The sequence below is a fragment of the Primulina huaijiensis genome, chromosome 2, assembly GCF_012295235.1.
Source record: "Primulina huaijiensis isolate GDHJ02 chromosome 2, ASM1229523v2, whole genome shotgun sequence".
NCBI lineage: Eukaryota > Viridiplantae > Streptophyta > Magnoliopsida > Lamiales > Gesneriaceae > Primulina > Primulina huaijiensis.
Window position 1 is genome coordinate 26,086,871 of NC_133307.1, and position 18,793 is coordinate 26,105,663.

Below are 18,793 nucleotides of genomic sequence, written 5' to 3' on the forward strand. Positions count from 1 at the left end.
GTAATGATATTCTAGATGTTGAAATTTAATAATATTGTTTCAAGAAGAAATTGAAATTAATTTGATGTTTGAAGATTTTTCCGCAAATTTTAATTTAAGAAATTTTAATAACAAATTTAAAATTCGATATCCATTATGCTAGTTCTAATATTATAAGTTTAATTGCAATAGAAGTTAGTTAAATAAAAAATATTATATCTTAAATTTTAATCAATGTTTTTAATTTTTTTTATTATGAATGAATATACTTATATACATGTGTATTTATTTAAAAGCACGAATATTATTATAGTGTGAATAATTTTTAAATAAAATAAAATTTATTTAAAGAAACGATTTTTATTATCTCACAATATTTCCATAAATACTAGATATTGTAAAGCAAGAAGTTAGAGAGATATAATGTTTAATTTGAGTAATAGTAAATATAACATATTAATTTACTAAATTTAAATGTTTAGGAGGAAATGTAGGAGGAAGTGTAGGAGAGGATTGCACTTGGCTTAACACAAGAACCCTCACACACACGGCTGTATTTGGATAAAATGATTTATTTAAAAGAAATAGATTTGATCTGGGTAATGATTTTGATTTAATTAAATTCAACTAATTATGGATTTGAAATATACCCTTATAAATTCATCCAAAGAATCAAATTGATTTGATTTAAAATATCTCAATCCAAATTATACACCATTGAATTATCAAAGTTATATATTGTCTTCCGGTTAAAAGTTTCATATGAAGTTGGTGAAAAGTCTATAATAGTAAATAGTATATGTATAATTAAAATGATCACCTCACGGGGATTTCATTGTGATTGGTAGCATGAGGTTTGATTGAATTTGGAATTGAAAATATCTTTTGTATTTGGCAAGATTAATGTTAGACCGAGCGCTTATCGTTTTACCCAAAATTATAGTTTGTTATAATAGTGCAACTCAAATATTTTAAACCGTACAACAGCTCAAACAACACGTTTCGATTGTTTTACCCAATATGGGCTATTATTGCACTCAACAATCTCTCTCTCGATAATTACACTCCTTGCAATCAATGAGAATCGAACCCGTGACGACATTGACTTTGATACCAATTATATGATCGAACACTTGCCGTTTTACCAAAAACTATATCTGATGGTAATGGTGCAACTCAAATATTTTAAACCGTACGACTGCTAAAGCACCACATTTCGATTGTTCTACTCAGCAGGAATAATTATTGCACCAAACAATTAAAATTCAAAATGAGATTAGTATTTTACAAGATGTAATTTAACTAAGGAAAACCTTACAAAATTGGTGAGATTCAATGGGGTTTGAGTTATATATACACTGAAAAATCAATTAAAAATATTTTATATTAAAATTTTAATAAATATTTCATTTTCTTGAAAAAAATTTATTCTTTTTAATACTAAAATCTAATTTATCAAAATTTGGTAACTTTATTTTTAAATTCTCTCTTCATAAACATTACATGTTTTCATTTGTTAAAAATCAATTTAATAAAAATATTTTTCATGTTAAAAAATAAACTATTGTTCTTGATAAATGATATATGAGTATTGATATTATTAATAAAAAAATATTTTTAAATAAGAAATATAAATTTTTAATATTAAATAATATTGTTTTAATTGTCAACTCAAAGTCGTTAGTTTTCTGCAAACACCAAAATGGAAATCCAAATCCATGGATATCTTTAAAATCTTTTTTTTTTATTGAACCAAACACACTGAGGAAACCAAAATTATTTATCATTTGATAACAATTAACATCATGCATTATAAATAAGAGAGATTTACCTAAATAGACTTTACACAATTGCTATAATCAATTTTAGTCTTCAGTTAAATTAATTTACCAAAATAATCTTTTTATCACATCAAATTACAAAGATATCCCCTATCTTTTAAATCATATTCACTATCAATTTATTCATCTCAAACTCTTTATTTTATTATCTCATCAATTTCGTGCGTATAGAGGCGGCCGTGAAATACATCAATCCTATTTCTTTAAGCAAGTATGAATTTCTTTTTTTCCACTTAACTTTTACGTAAAAAAAATTGATTTTATATTGATAGTACTGTGTGAGTAGTTATATGGGTTATGACAAAATCAGTTTGTTACTAATTTTTTTTATGTCAAATCATTAGAATATATTGCCTAGAACTGATTGCTGTAATTTTGATTTTAATTTTTTTAATATTTGACTTGATTATTTTCATGAGCAACAATCGTAATTAAAATATTATAACTTTGGTGTTTTCGTATGCACTAATTCAAACTAACCATTCATAATTTTATTAAAATATGTTTATTGATATAAGTAAGTAGTATTAAAAAATTAATATCTTATAAATTAAATAAAACAGAACAAATGTTAAATCAATTCTATAAAAAAAATAGATAATTAAATAAATAAATCAAGAAAATGGAACATGTGTGGTCATAAAAAAAGGGTATTTTAGGATTTTTAAATTATATAAGACATAATGCAAATTATGTAATAAAGAAGGTCATTTTTAAAATTATGACTTTGAAATAGACTAGAATAATCAATTTCCCTATAATAAATAATCATCTCCTCCCTTATCATATCATGCAATAACATTTAATCATCAAATTCAATAGTACGTAGATCACCCGAAACATTGAGATCGGATAGTTGTTGGAAAAAATTTTAAAAACGAGAAACTTTAATTTATGTTATAATTACTTGTGATATTATCACGTTATTTTGGTGGGGAATAATTTTGTTAATATTATATCTTTATTTTTTTGTGGATGGAGATATTATTCAATAAAAAGAATTTGTTGCTAAAGCCCACAATTGAAGCAAATGTTCAACTTTTACCAACAGCTACAAAAGCCAGCTATATTAAATAGCAATAGGAACATATTTAACCTGACATAACGTACTAGTCATGATCATTATCGTAGAGAACATCAGCATTACTCAGAGCATAACTCAAAATAAAAATATGCGAGGTCTATTAGATAATAACTATCGATTCAAAATAAAAATATATGGGATCCACGGGATAATCAATTAAAAATATGTGAAATGTTACTCCGGGTATACCATACCTAATTTTATCATATTTTTTCCCATAGACTGATTTTCTTTTAACATATATAACACATATAATCTGACGCCTATTCAATTACCAAATAATAATAAAATAATATCATAATCTTATTATTTATTACAACAATATTTTTTCCAGACTTGTGAAAACCACAATCAAACAAGATTAAATATTAATATTCGATCTTTTAAAATATATATATCATAATCTTTACAATAATAAAGTTGATTTTTTGACATTTTCATGGATGGATGGAAATATTTTTAAAAATTCAAGAGAATCTCATTCTGGATTTTGTGACATAAGCTTCTAGGCTCTAGCTCTTGTAATATTTACTTGCTGATCATTTATGTTTCTGGGAAGATTGTCTTAATTTTGGTTTTGATATTGATTATGTCGTTGTGTGTGTGTGTGTGTGTGTGTATACGGTTGAAGATTGTTTTATAAGTATATCATTAGATTTACCATACCATATAAATATTTCGATTTTGATATACAAATACAAGATTCCCCTTGTAATCCAATTAGATACTTTGATTTAGTTTTTGATTCATAACTTTTCAAGTTGCTAATTTCACCTATAGGCTAATATATAAGGCAAAAACTTGTGTGAGACGGTCTCACGGGTCGTATTTTGTGAGACGAGTCTTTTATTTGGGTCATCCATAAAAAAGTATTACTTTTTATGCTAAGAGTATTATTTTTATTGTGGATATCGGTAGGGTTGACCCGTCTCACAGATAATATTCGTGAGACCGTCTCATAAGAGACATACTCAATATATAATTAGTCAAGTTCGTACTTGTGAAGCAAAACAAGCGACCAAAATTAATTTTCCATTCAAGAGTACTCGACATGAAATGCAATTGATGGTAAGTCACTAATTTCTGAGTATTAATTAATATTTAGACTGTCTCAAAGGGAATTACATAAATTATTTATGACTGCTGAAATTCGATGGATCCATTGCATGCCATGCATGCTACAAACCTAAACAAGCCAAAAATATTCGATCTTATATCTAAAAACATAAAATCGAACATTACATAAAAACAGCAATATCAGCACTGCGACACACGTTTACTGTCGGAACAAAGTTTCTCAAACTCACGGACAACGTCATCAATCTCCGCATCCCTCTTCATTCTCATTTTGTCGCTTAACGCTCTCGCCTTTGTCCGAATAGATTCTCCGCCACTATCCACGACCACTTGCTGTATCACCGCCGCCACTGCAGCCCTGTCGAGCCTCCCGAATTTGTTTCTCACGACCTCTGATCCAATGCCTAATTCTTCAATAAGCCTAGCATTGATAGGTTGGTCAAGGTGCATTGGCATGGCTATGACTGGAACCCCAAAATACATGCCTTCCATTATTGAACTGCATCCGCAATGACTAATAAATCCGCCAATGTTCTCATGCTCCAAGATTTTGTTCTGTGGAGCCCATCCCCTAACCACCAAACCCCTTCCTTTAACCCTCCCCAAAAACCCTTCTGGTAGAGATTCTTCGAGTTCGATTTTCTCTCCTTTAGGAAACCTTACGACCCATATGAAATTCACTTTGCTCAGCTCTAAACCATGAGCAAGTTCGTTCATATCATCATTTTTCAGAAAATATTCACTACCAAAAGAAACAAAAACAGTGGATTTCTCACCTTTCTGGTCCAGCCAATCCATAACTTCGGACGTCTCATCCACTTCAACACTAGGGTCAGAAACCAAAGCGCCCACAGGAACAACTTTCTTCCCAAGCAACTTAGAAAGATAATCAATGTATCTTCCTTCAACTTCTTCGAAACCCTTCACCAAAACAATCCCATTCGATCTCTCAATCCCTTGAAAGGCAATCTCTTTCACTTGCTCATCCGCCGTCGACTCCAGCAACTTGGCGCGATGAACAAACTCATAATCACGATAAAATATCGAAGGGAAAGGAAACTCGACATCTGGTGTCTTGAAAAAGTGAAACATGAAGGCAGTCATCGTGGAACTGCTAGTAATAAACTCAACCGCAGGGATTTTAATAGCTGCAGCAGCTAGAGGAGCCCATGGTTGAAGAAAATCGTATATCAACAGATCAGGCTTGATAGTTTTGAGAATAAACGAAAATTTGAAGGTTGACATCTCAAAGGCATTTTTGAGGACTGGCATCAGATGGGGTGGGAGGCCATTTGTAGTGTGATAACTCGCGGGAAGATTGGGTAAAACCGGCAAATGTAATTCAATCAGTTGAATTTTGAGAGCAAGTTTTTCACTAATTTTGCTCTTTATGGAGCTTAGATTTGCAGGAGTTGAACACAAATAAATGAAGAAATTTCTATCAGCAAGCCGTTTGGCTAATTCTAGGTATGGAGATATGTGACCATAAGCAAGCCATGGAAACATAAGAACACGAATAGTTACCTTATCATTCATCAAAGACTCCATTATTCGAATTAAAATACAAGGCTCGTGTGTACGTTGTTCTATTATGAGTTCGCAATGAAAGACTTACAGTTAATTTATAACTGTTGTGGACGTTGGATAAGGAATATTTCATAATGATTAAATCTAGGACATATATATTAGATATTCTTGCATATATACAGTAATGTTCGAATTATTCGAGATATCTACATTCCATTTGGTCAAGGAAATGTAAGGAAACCTCTTTTCTTTTTCTTTTTTTAGTTTTGGATTTGGATAATTATTGAACGGATCATGCTACATGTACAAAAAATATTGGTAAAAACTTGTGGAGACGGTCTCACGGGTCGTATTTTGTAAGACGGATCTCTTATTTGGGTCATCCATGAAAAAGTATTATTTTTTATGCTAAGAGTATTACTTTTTATTGTGAATATCGGTATGGTTGACCGGTCTCACAGATAAATATTCGTGAGACCGTCTCACAAGAGATCTACTCAAAAATATTACAATTTGTATTTGAAATTACAAAATTATTTAATTTTTGAAAGATTTTTTCAAATAAAATATAAAGTATACATTTTATAATCCAATTTCTGACTTTTATTATACACAACATTTTCCTTATTAAATTTGGAATTGGCCTAGATAATTAATGTATGGTATGTTTTAACGATTTCTGGACACATAGAAAGGAACAAAGGAATTACGATCCTTGAAAACCTAACGTGTCTTTCTAAATTTTAGGAAATATGTTAATTTAAATTAATTATTATTGATGGTTATGTCAGTCACTCCCACCATATATTATTATCACGAAAAATATATCTTGCAATGAAAACAGAAACGTGCATTTTATATGATGACTACTTTAAAACTATCGCACATAACAATAAGAGAGTTTATCCACTCTATGGGGAATTAATGCGAGTTTAAGATGCCCAAATTAGGAAACTGATATCAAAGTAAAGGATAATGTGGATTGCCTCAAAATCACAAAGGTACGCATGAAATCCATTCTCCACTTTAGAATATACTGAAAAAGATGTACATATTCTTACAATATCTTTTCATAATTTAGCAGAGTACTTTGAAGGCTCGATTCAATTGCTATCAATCAGGTCAAAATATCATACATTCATTCCTGATTCTGAGTATGACTTCATTGACGTTTTAATCAACTACAAGCGCTGGGAATCAACAGAGCATGATAAACACTGTGATACACGTGTTTTGAGCGAAAAGATACCGATATTTGACGCACTACAAAGTTTTCTTTTAGCTGGTTCCCGACCTTTCCCACTATTCATCCCCTTCACTTGCTACAGATTTGCAAGTGTCATAAAAAAGGTCATTCAACTTTAGCAACACCCCCGGCAGGCATGCTGCTCTCAGCTACTGTCTCCTTAACAAACCTATAAGTAGTATTCTAACAATCAGCATATAAGGTGTGTGGCCAAGACCAATCACAAGTTCAAGCATCCCGGAACCTTTTTTAATCTTATAGTAACTGATGGATAAAGATTATAGAATGAGTATCGCGATATTCACCTGGCGAATTTATCCCGAGAAGATTGTAATACATAGATTGCAAGAATAAAAGCTAGTATCACCCCTGGTTGCCAAGAAATTGAGAGTTTTAGAGACATGATAGTAACATACTTTCAGCATCCATGGTATCTAAAAAAGTGCCAACGAAATGCTACAGTAATTGTGGAATGACACTCGACTTGATCATGCTCAGGACCATAGAGAATGAAGGCTATTCACATCAAGGAAAGATATATTCAAATAGCACCTCAAAACTCAAAACCATCTTAACCTTAGTATAACTAGCAAGTAGCCCATCCATTTCAAGGGAATGCTGTGTACCTGATCCAAACAGAACATAGAATCCAGAAGTCACATCTATTTCGGATTGCTCTTCCCTGAAATCAGAAAAAATATTCCGTCGTGATACCAAAAAAGAAAAAGGAAATGAGTAATACACAACATTTACAGTATAGGACAGCAGATTCCAGCAAGAAATAATTACCTTCTTTAATATAAATCTATGAAATTCTCGAAACTTATCAAGGAACAATTTCTCACATTATTATGAAACACTGCTTTGAGTGTTGCTATGAAACACTGCTTTTAGTGTTGCAAAATATCTACATGCCACAATTTAAAGTTATCTGACATACAAATTAGCCAAATCACAGATATCAAAATTGGAACGAGAGCGAATATTTTCCGTCAAATAAAATCGATTGTCAGTTTCAGAACATCTACCACACAATAAAAGCAAAGCAAGTAGGTGTCGGCATGAAAAGCAGACTAAATCGAACTCATTAGCATAACCCGTAGGCAGATATCATCATACCAGAATTATCATTTTTACAGAATCTATATTTGCCACCACCTTATGCCTGATAACATCATCCATAAATACGAGCCAATTGACAAACAGAAACTTACCATGTGTATCTCACAAGAATATGCTTTGGCCATTGTTGCTGATCCCAAAATTGCTTACGGATATCCGGATGAAGTTCTACATCTGTTCAATGTTAGGATACGTGAGATATTTTTCCTACAGCTATCAAGCTATTTGCTTGAGACTCATAGACGACACAATATAAATAAAACTATAGATAAACATAGTTCAATTCAACAAATTTATTGCAAAGCAACCAAAATTATTATATTAAGCATATGATGATTACATGACATCATTATCACCATCTAACATGCTTTACGAGGCTTAGAAGACAGGGAAAAGAACAAGTCCCAATATGATAAGACTACAGTATATGACCTGAAAATGTGAAACTTGAAACCCATAAACCTAAATTCCAAGAAGAGGTCATTTTTCAAGAAGAGCATTAATTAGTATTGGACAAGTATAGAACAACAACTCCCTAGGATGATTTTGTCCATACATAATGAGGTGATATTAAAGAGTTCCATCTTCCTTCCTTCATATTATTTTAATGATGAAAAGCTTTGTAATATCCATGAAATTACATTTATTTGGAATAATAAAACACACTGATTCGATGGCATTGACAGAAACTACAATGGTCACAAAGAGCCCTCTAGAGTCTAGACCTAGCGAGCATATTTAACAGAATATAATAAATATTTTGCTGATGTTACATCCAGATATTTAATATAATTACTTCTTAACAGTTTTGCACTTCAAAATGGTACTAGTCATCATCATCGCAAAAACCAGCAAAGATTAATAGACAAGGGATGAAACTATGCCGGTTAAGTAAAACATACAGTGGTTAGGCATATCAACGACTCTAGCGGTGACACCATGCAAATCTCCCCCGGAATACCTCTGGAAAACATGAATACAACTTTCAATCACATTCAAACCAACCTGATAAACTCATAAATAAATGTAAAGCATACAAACTTAATGAAAATTAGACTTGTGTGCATGAAAATTGTAGCTTGAATTCCATAAGATTTGGGAGGGGTTGTGATTGAATTGAGAAATAAATCAAGGATATGATTTGAACCATTCGATTTCGTAATTGAATTTGATTGCTATTCATAGAGTTGACGCTTCATCTCCGATGTTTATAGTATTTATGGCAGTGGAGAATTGTTAGTTCATGTCCGATAGGAGACAATGGGCTCTAAATGCCTTTGCATATGGAATTAGTGGGGCTATTGATGGGAATAATCTAATTGTAGGTTATCCCTGAAGTTGCTGCCTTGCTTCCCTATGCGTTACGTTCTCCTGATGTAATAATTTGTGCTTAATTGTTACTAATTTTTAGTTGTTGTGTCCCATGAAAAGGCACCATCATGTAAATGACAAATTTGTTATAAGAAAACTGTAAGTCACACAAGCCTCGGTATTGTTTACTTATTTTACAAGATTAAAATACATTTAACCTCTATTGAACTAGGTTTAAGAAACCGAAGAACCATATTTGGTTCTCTACTAAACCATAGTTCAGAAGTATTGTCTATTTCACTTGGCTTGTTTCACCACCATCTCAATGTTATTATTTTGCTTCTGTGTTTAGACCTACCACTAGAATTTAGACTCTTACCAGTCAAGCATTTGAAGTTGACTGCCACATTTGATTTTTATCTGTTGGTTCTACCACCAGTCTACTAATTCAATGGCAAAGCTAATTTTCCAGTAGTTGTTTAAAAATTAATTTAGATTAATATTTGAAAGTTTCTATTCTGTTAGATGTGGTTCTTCCAACTGTTTGTGGGTTCTACCACCAGTCTCTTAACTCAACAGTAGAGCTAATTTTCTTTAGGTTTTTTAATACTTCATGCCAATTAATACTTACAATTATTGTAATCTTGTACGATAATTTTCAACAAGACTAAGGTGCTCTGAGTTAAAAACTAGCAGATAAAGACAACAAACTCTCAAGCTCCATATGGCATGGATATGATGATCAGTTTCAAGCCATATAAACAATATTTATTTGAACAGATGCCTTACCAAATGCATCTCAATCATTGGGACCTCTGAGCTCTTGCGATTGATAACAAAAAGCCATGGAATATGAAATTTCTCTCTTCCAACTTGAAATGATCTGCACATCAATCATCATTCAAATAAATACAATAACCTGTACAAATAACGTAAACATAATGTCGCCAATTGACAATATAAATTAAACTCGATGTCAAAGTTCAAAACCAAAAAACATCACCATTGCACATTGATATCTCAAAGTTTTCCGATAGTTTCTTACACCACCTCACATGTACAGTAGATGTCAAGGAGCTATGCCATTGAAAATTTGGGCGTGCCAGAGTAACACATCCGCCTCAGAATCACGTTAAAAGAACTATACATTTACTCACGTATGCCACAAGGGTATACAATTAAGGTCTAGCTAATTAATTGTCAGCAAAAAATGTACTAATTTAGCAGCTTGGGAAGCGATAGAAACAGCAATCGATACAAATCTCATTTTATTTAGGGAAAAACAAAACACCCAATGGAACAACAAAAGCGAAATAATAAAACCACATATAGAATTTCATGGCACACATTTTGTACGGGTCAGCTCCAGTGTATCCCGTCGGCTTAGGTAGCGGAATCAACGCCTGTGCACCGAAATGAACTCCGATTTCATAAACCATATAAAAAGAATCCAAAAGCAAAATAAAGTAAACCTAGCAAAATATAGGTAAAATTAATGAAAAATTAAATTACCTCACGATTAACAGCGAAGATTGGGCAATGCCTCCCGATCATATCATGCCACATCGTTCTCTCCTACAATTTTTTGAATCCAAAAACCATGGATAAATGAAGTGACAATACTTGATAAATCAATTCACACCTCAACCAAAAAGAGAAAGACATACAGAGTGGTACTGCCACTTGCGACTCATCGGAACGATGTCTCCCGGCCGATAAGCGAATGAAATCGTAGTCGCAGAACTTAGTAAGAGCATAACCACCATCACCATAGGGACGGCCATTCTGCAATTTTCAGGCCACAGTTCAGTCGGCGATTTGGGTAAATTTGCATATTTCGCACGGTGTGACAACTAAATACAATATTTGGGCTTCAATCATGGGCCTGAATCCATTGGGTCATTTTAATTAAATTTATTTATATGAAAGTTATTTGACATGACAGTCCGACCTGACATATCTATCTAATTTCGGAACGTCGGGTTAATTGTCAATCAATCCATCTATTTTATACGGTGGGTTAAATTTTACATCTCTGATCTAATGTAGTCCTGGTCTTTTATTTTATCATCTCATAGTGTTGGTTTGATTATTATTTATTGATGTCTTAAGGTACTGTTTTGGTTCGTTATATTATTTATTTATATTTTTATCAGTATTTTTATCCAATCTAATCTCAGGTTTGGTGTACGATATTATTTATCCATCTGCCAATAATTTATTTTAAATCAATCAAATCACAAATCATTTATCTCACATCAATCAAATCATTGAATTGAAATTACAACATTACCTTTAATAAATAATATTATAAGTATTTTATTAATATTTTCAAAAGGACAAAACGTTAATATCACATTATCTCAAATTTAATCAAATTAATCAATCAAATCAAACACCATATTAACTATCATTTTATATATTTTATTATTAAAAAATATTACTTACCTCAATACTATTTGTCTCATACCACGAACCAAACGATACCTTAATAGTTTTGTTTAGAGAAGAGAGAGATTTTCTATTGTGGTAGAACCATATATACATGGTTAGTTTATATTATAGCAGGAGTGTTTCTCATTTGTTCCAATGGTATTAGATAATGTGGGTCACTCATATTTTTATAAAAGTTGACATAAATGCGGATTGATCTAATGTCTAATATTTTACCTACTTCGAGTGTAGCGTAGAATAATCCATATATGCATTCTCTCATTTGGAAAATGAAATTTCCGAATTAAATTTGCTCAACACATTTGTGCTTGTGATAGACGATTTTGAGTTGGAAGTAGATTTGAAGCTTTCACATAGTTGACTTTATTTTCTTGGTATTTTAGATTGCCGATGAAATACACGCTTTACAATTAAATAAGTATATACTTAATCTGAGGTCCAAAATGATTCACTTTAAGCTTCGATGAACCCATGCAATTGTGATCGCTGGTATGATATTCGCAACCTCCAAGAGGTAAAACAAAATAGAAGCCATTTTCCCTAATCCATTGATTGCGGGTAACAAATATTAAAAATCCAAACCCATTTGAATATCATCCAATCCAGTGAACAAGTCTAATAATATCGATTGGCTTTGTTGCATCATATGATTATTTTTTTAACAAAAATCAACAGCTGGAAAGTCAAATATGTTGTCATTTTCATTTGATAATATATTTGGTTTTGCTTATGCACATCCATTATGGGTTCCCAATGGACATTTTAAACAACATATATATACTGTATTTGTATATATATTCAATTTGCAGCGATGCCCTTTTCGTGTATAAATTACTCATTCGACTCCAGAAAGTTATTCAAGAAGGAATACAAAGTCTTCTTCCAGCTTTGCATCAAACGAACACAAGAATATAATTCATTGTGTGATCGATGGAGATCAAAAACCTTGGACACCGATTCTTCAAATTCAGGAATACCCCACTTTCTCATCATTGCAGCCTCTGAAAATTTGTTCCACTGATAAATTATTTTCCTTTTCATCCATCATCTCCACCTACAACAGTTTCCCTTGCATTATATCTCGTCGAAAATGATTTCGGATCGCAAATACCAATCTCCTCGCTCGGTTATGGCAACGGGTTGGATCATGCTGAGGATTGATTACTCAAGGCTCTTCTGGCTCTTGTTTGGTGTCTTTTCCTATGAAAATCACGAAGGAAAACCGCGGATCTAGCGTCTCTTTAGTTAATATATTTCTGTGTCATTCATTAATTAATATTTCAAGAAATTCAAGTACGTGCGTGTGTAGAACTAGCTAGAACGTCCGTAGTAGTATCATAAGGAATTACAACTTCGAATATTTAAATTACGCGATCATGTATAAAGTTGGGGTGCTTGTCGACGAAGAAAATATGAAGCTGTGCTACGTAGAGATGGATCCGTCTGAAAGATATGGTCGAGTAAGTTTTCGCAACTTCTGAGCTTTTCTTCGTTGGTTTTATTTTGCCTTATATAAGGTGTCCTCCTGTTATTTCATGGTTTGCTGAAGCTAAAACAAAAAAAAGGTACTTGTGAAAATATAGCCACTTCTTAGATGGCTAATTTATTGTGACAATTTCTTCAATCTCAATGAACTTTTTTATACTCCCAATTAAGCAAGTTGAGAGCATGTGATATATGTGCATATGAAACATGGATAAAAGTCAACGACAGTAAGAAGGCTAAAACTCTAAATGAAATATTGCAATTTATGGATGAGGGCTCAGCAGCTGCTACGAGATCAGAACAATCAAGAAGAAATTCCAATTTTTTTGAGATCAAATTCTCACCGGCTAAAAGTGATTAGTTGAATGAAGAGATATATAGTTCTTGACATATAATATGACAAGTTTGGTCATTCTGATGTTAGAAATTTAGGTATTAGTATGCCTCAATTATGTGGTGTAGAGCCTTTTCCAGCACTAGCAATCGTTATGATTTCGAAACATTGTCGTTGAAGATCAGGATCTATGAATCACTCATATGCTGACTTTTTTTCCAATCTTTTCAGTTTAAGGATGTTCTTGGTAAAGGAGCAATGAAGACCGTGTATAGGGGCTTCGATGAGTTTCTTGGGATAGAAGTAGCATGGAATCAAGTGAAACTTGATAATGTTTCTAAGTCACCTGAGGAGTTACAGAGGCTTTACTCTGAAGTCCACCTTCTCAAGAATCTCAATCACAACTCTATAATGAAATTTTGTGCTTCCTGGATCGATGTTGATCGAAGAACTTTCAACTTCATTACTGAAATGTTCACATCCGGCTCCCTCAGAGAGTAATATCACGCATCAATCTTGTTTTTGAAATGATATAGTAGTATAGTCTTCTGCCTTTTTATGAGAATAACTTTTCAACATGATGGGATGCAGATATAGGAAGAGATATAAGCGTGTGAATATTCATGCCATTAAGGATTGGGCTCGCCAGATCCTCGAGGGGCTTGAGTATTTGCACAGTCATGATCCTCCGGTGATTCATAGGGATCTCAAATGCGACAACATCTTTGTGAATGGACATCTTGGCCAGGTTAAGATTGGTGATCTGGGGCTCGCGGCCATACTAAAAGGATCAAACCATGCCCACAGTGTCATAGGCAATTCTTTCCTTCTTTTCTCGTTACAGTCTATACTTAAAGTGAAACTTAAATTGGTGAAGAAATTATACTAATATATAATATGATTTTTATGAAAACCATCAGGTACACCTGAGTTTATGGCACCAGAATTATATGAAGAGGACTATGATGAGCTGGTTGACGTTTACTCTTTCGGTCTATGTGTTCTTGAAATGCTTACTTCTGATTATCCATACAGCGAGTGCTCCAACCCTGCTCAAATTTACAAGAAAGTCACTTCGGTAAGCAATGATTTGATTCAAATGGTCAATTTATCGGTAGCTCGCATGACTTGTTATGCCTTGTGGAAATAGGGAAAGCTGCCCAGTGCATTTTATCAGATTGAAGATGAGGAAGCTCGGAGATTTGTCGGGAGATGCTTGGAGAAAGCTCCCGATAGACCATCTGCGAGCCAACTTTTAATGGATCCTTTTCTTTCAACTGAAGAGGAAGAGGAACTTCCAGCCATCAAGATTCCTGCTCAGAAGGTTTCAATGAGCGGAAAAGCCCAGGATTTGAAACAGCCATCGGGTGTTGGTACGAAGAACAATGACATGACGATCGAGGGGACTATGAATTCCGCAGATGATACCATATTTCTCAAAGTACAGATTTCGGATAAAGATGGTATATTGCACTGTTTCTGATTAAAACTTTAGATTCCGCTTAATCACCTTGAATTATACTTCCCAAGTTAACACTACTTTGTGGCATGAATTTCACAGGTCTGGCTAGAAATATACACTTCCCGTTCGACACTACAAGCGACACTCCATTGGATGTTGCCATAGAAATGGTAAAGGAATTAGAGATAACTGATTGGGAACCATTTGAGATTGCTGATATGATTGATAAAGAAATTTCTGCGTTGGTCCCATCCTGGAAAGATTCCATCTCAGCTCAAATCCATGAGCAGCATAGTTTCAATTATAATGATGATTGTGACGAAAATAGCACTCCGCTCCATCCTTTTTACTCGTCCTCATCCCAATCTTCCTCCCAGGTCTCCCTGCCAGGTCTTCCTCCCTTCCAATATGAGACAACAAGTGCACTCCATGATTGGCTTAAAGGCATGGCAATTTCATTTGTTTCCATTCCTTTAGCTTACAAGTATTGAATTATATTCGTTTATCTGACTTCTATATGTCATCTTAATGCAGAGGAGTCGAAATATCATGATGATGCCAGCTCTCACAGCTCATCTTACTCTTACAACTACTCGAATATAAAGTACTGCTCAGAAAATGAGGATGATCATATATCAATCTCTCACAAAAAGGCCCAAAAAAGCACAAGATTTTGCCCTGAATCTGGGAGTAGGGCCAGAAACTGGAACACATATAATGAGGTGGATTGTAGCTCAAAGCACCGGCAGAAAATGCTGAGGGCCGAATCGGTGATGAATATGCGTAGCCAACTGTTGCATCAAACACTGGTGGAGGAGATGAGCAGGCGGCGCTCATTCAAGACCGTGGGGGCGATCGAGCATATCGGTTACCATGAGCCAGTTGATCGTGGTGGAAGGAGCCGTGGCTGGGAAAGCAGGACGAGGGAATTCAAATGGTGAAATTCCCATTAAGATTCTCAGTGTGATGCTTTTTTGTTGTTTTTGATTTGTCGTGTGGTGTGATATTCGAGTTTGAACCTTAAAAGGTTGCTTCAGTTCGCTAGACGTGCCAACGTTGGGCATGCATGTAGAATGTTACACATTTGTAATAAAGGTTTTGTTTTTGTGACAAATCCACTTTTATAGTTTAACCTAAAAGTTGTGGCAATCCTTGCTAGGAATAATCCAGAACTTTGAGTGAACGTGAAACTCATACAGACATGGTTTGCAAAAACGGTATCAGAACGGCCGTTCTGGAATCGGAACGAGGCCCACCTTGACGAAGTTTCGGGTGTGAACGTTGATGCTTTGGGTCGTCGTTATGTAGATAGAAAACACCGTGCTATCGGTGGAAAGACGCGGATCGACGAAACGACACGAAATGTTAAAATCTTTAAATATTGCCTCGAGTCCTCGACACCTCGAGGTCGAGGTGAGTTGAGCTCTTTTTTTGGGTCGACCTGGGTCGAGATCTTCACACTTGGGTCGAGGTCGACCCAAACTCTGGTCTCTTATGAATTATTATTTTAATAAACTCTGGTCTCTTATGAATTATTATTTTAATAACATCACAAATTTATACTAGAACTTTATTTTGATAGGACAAAGTAACTTGGGTTATTTTCAATTATTGTAATGTGGAGATTGACTAGTTATTACTATTGGTAGTTAGGAAATGGGTACATCACCCAATCTCTCATCTCTTTCAGTGAATTAAGCTGGATCCAGGTGCTACCATAAATGCTCCTCCATGCAACTTGGCTCAGCATTTAACTACACACATAATAACCACTACTATTAATGGGTATAACTTTATACTTTACTTTTTTTTAATAAATAATATTACACTAATTAAAAAGAAAAATCGTTCTTTTTTTAAAAAAAATTGATTGTAAAAGTTTTTTTTCAAGACCTTACAATTTACATTATGTATTAAATTATTTGGAGCAACACAATCATTATACTTTGACAATTCTTACTGTGTGTGATAGAGAGTACAATAATTGAAGAAGAATAATCTTTTTTAAGGTACAAAAAGCATTATATATAAACTAATTTAGACTAATTATATGCAATGAGCATTATCAGGATGACATGGGATTATTTGATTCCACTCGACAACACTAAATATTTTTTGTGTTTTAATGTTTGGGAAAGCGATGGATATATGTATGTATAGAGTTGACTAGTCGGCTGTTTCCATCAAGTACCCCACTCAAATCTACAAACACAACCTCCAAGATTTCTTACTTTGTGAATACCTTGCTTCTTGACTTTGTGAATACCTTGCTTCTTGGGTAATTTCAGCATTAAATTTGTAATTTTGCATTTATTCATTAGTTCCAACAATTAACTCTAGTGGGGAGATGATAATGATTAAAATAGAACCAAATATTGTATTCCCAATTATCGATCATAATGTTTGGTAGGCAGGGTGGGGTAAGAGTGTCAGGTGAGTTGGGTCGGGTTGAACAATAATACTATCTAAAAATTGATCAACCTGAATCCAACCCGAAAACTATCAACTCGAATCAAACTCGAACCCGAATCAACCCGATCAACTCGATTTTGAATTTTTTTAAATAAATTCAAAAAAAAAATAATAATATTTTAATATAAACACATAATAATAAAATCTCTCTCATATATATTATTCAAATTTGAAATTTTAATTGTAAAAAAATAAAATATATTTACCATATCAAAAACAATTGTTTAAAAAATAAAAAATATTCAAAATAAATATTAAATTATGAAAATTTATGATATAAATATACAATAAATATTTTTCAGACATACAATATATAAAAATATAGGTAATATTTCTTAATTATATTATTTTGAAAAAAAATTAAAATTTTCGAGTCAACCCGAGTTTACCTGAACCAAACCAAACCCAACCCAACCCAACCCAACCCAATCATTTTTCGGGTCAACTATTGGGTCCAACCTGATATGACTCGAATCTGAAAACTTCAAATTCAAACCTGATTTTTTTTCATTTGAACCGTGTCGGGTTGATGGATCGTGTTTGATTTTGACACCCTTATTATAACTTATGGAAATCGAACATGTGACTTAGTTTATTATAATATTTTTAAAATTGAATATTTATCGTTTATCCAAAAGCTAATGTTTGTTGTTGAATGCCATTTTCTAAAAGAAATATAATAGATAACTCATGTTATTTCATGAAGGGGGTCATTAATGTCATTTCAATAAATATAATTTATAATAGATCTTGTAAATAATGTAAGATGTATAATTATGTGAGTGGATGTAAGTATTTTATTGCGCATCAATATACATCTTTTGTGCGTTGTCTGGAAAAAGGACAAGTGGTTTCTCAAATTTTATTGAACTTGTTTGAGAATGTACAAAATTAATGTTTATTCCAAGGGATGTCTATTTTAAGTGTACTGTTAGCAGGAAAGTATGTTGAAAAAACTGAAAATTAAGTGGCGAGATATGACGAAGTTCAAAAATTTTGGTGGACGAGGAACAAACGGGATCCCCACAGAATGTAGGTCAAAAGAATTTGAAATCTGAAGACATATGACGATCTCACGGTCGTATATTGTGAGACAGGTCTCTTATTTGGGTCATCCATAAAAAAATATTACTTTTTACGCTAAGAGTATTACTTTTTATTGTGAATATTGGTAGGACTGACCCGTCTCACAAATAAAGATTCGTGAGACCGTCTCATAAAAAACCTACTCTATATAATTATACCATCTTAAATTTCATATCGTAGCTAACTCCATAAGACTATAATCTATAGTTAACCTGAATTAATTAATTCTTCGTTTTTCCCTATAAGAGAAGACATCCAATTTTCAAATAATAGCCCCCATAGCCCTATGCTCATTTCCAACTTTTATATATAT

The 18,793-nt window shown here is 33.1% G+C and overlaps 3 protein-coding genes across 3 annotated transcripts; 1 reads left to right on the top strand and 2 right to left on the bottom strand.

Moving 5' to 3' along the window:
- Positions 1 to 4,161: 4,161 nt before the first annotated feature.
- On the bottom strand, positions 4,162 to 5,529 carry LOC140957922 (beta-D-glucosyl crocetin beta-1,6-glucosyltransferase-like). Its single transcript, XM_073415350.1, has one exon. The coding sequence runs from the start codon at positions 5,527 to 5,529 to the stop codon at positions 4,162 to 4,164; it is 1,368 nt and encodes a 455-aa protein (XP_073271451.1).
- A 979-nt stretch (positions 5,530 to 6,508) lies between these two features.
- On the bottom strand, positions 6,509 to 11,035 carry LOC140971041 (uncharacterized). Its single transcript, XM_073433093.1, has 9 exons — positions 10,855 to 11,035; positions 10,700 to 10,762; positions 10,535 to 10,590; positions 9,977 to 10,070; positions 8,779 to 8,839; positions 7,969 to 8,050; positions 7,381 to 7,436; positions 7,060 to 7,123; positions 6,509 to 6,923 (listed from the first exon to the last, which is right to left on the bottom strand). The coding sequence occupies exons 1-9, from the start codon at positions 10,969 to 10,971 to the stop codon at positions 6,860 to 6,862; spliced, it is 657 nt and encodes a 218-aa protein (XP_073289194.1). The 5' UTR covers positions 10,972 to 11,035; the 3' UTR covers positions 6,509 to 6,859.
- Positions 11,036 to 12,438: 1,403 nt separating this feature from the next.
- LOC140971042 (probable serine/threonine-protein kinase WNK5) lies at positions 12,439 to 16,054 on the top strand. The gene is made up of 7 exons (XM_073433094.1): positions 12,439 to 13,101; positions 13,692 to 13,957; positions 14,052 to 14,275; positions 14,381 to 14,538; positions 14,611 to 14,923; positions 15,022 to 15,366; positions 15,457 to 16,054. Exons 1-7 carry the CDS (start codon positions 13,018 to 13,020, stop codon positions 15,861 to 15,863), a joined length of 1,797 nt encoding a protein of 598 aa, XP_073289195.1. The 5' UTR covers positions 12,439 to 13,017; the 3' UTR covers positions 15,864 to 16,054.
- The last annotated feature ends 2,739 nt before the right edge of the window (positions 16,055 to 18,793 follow it).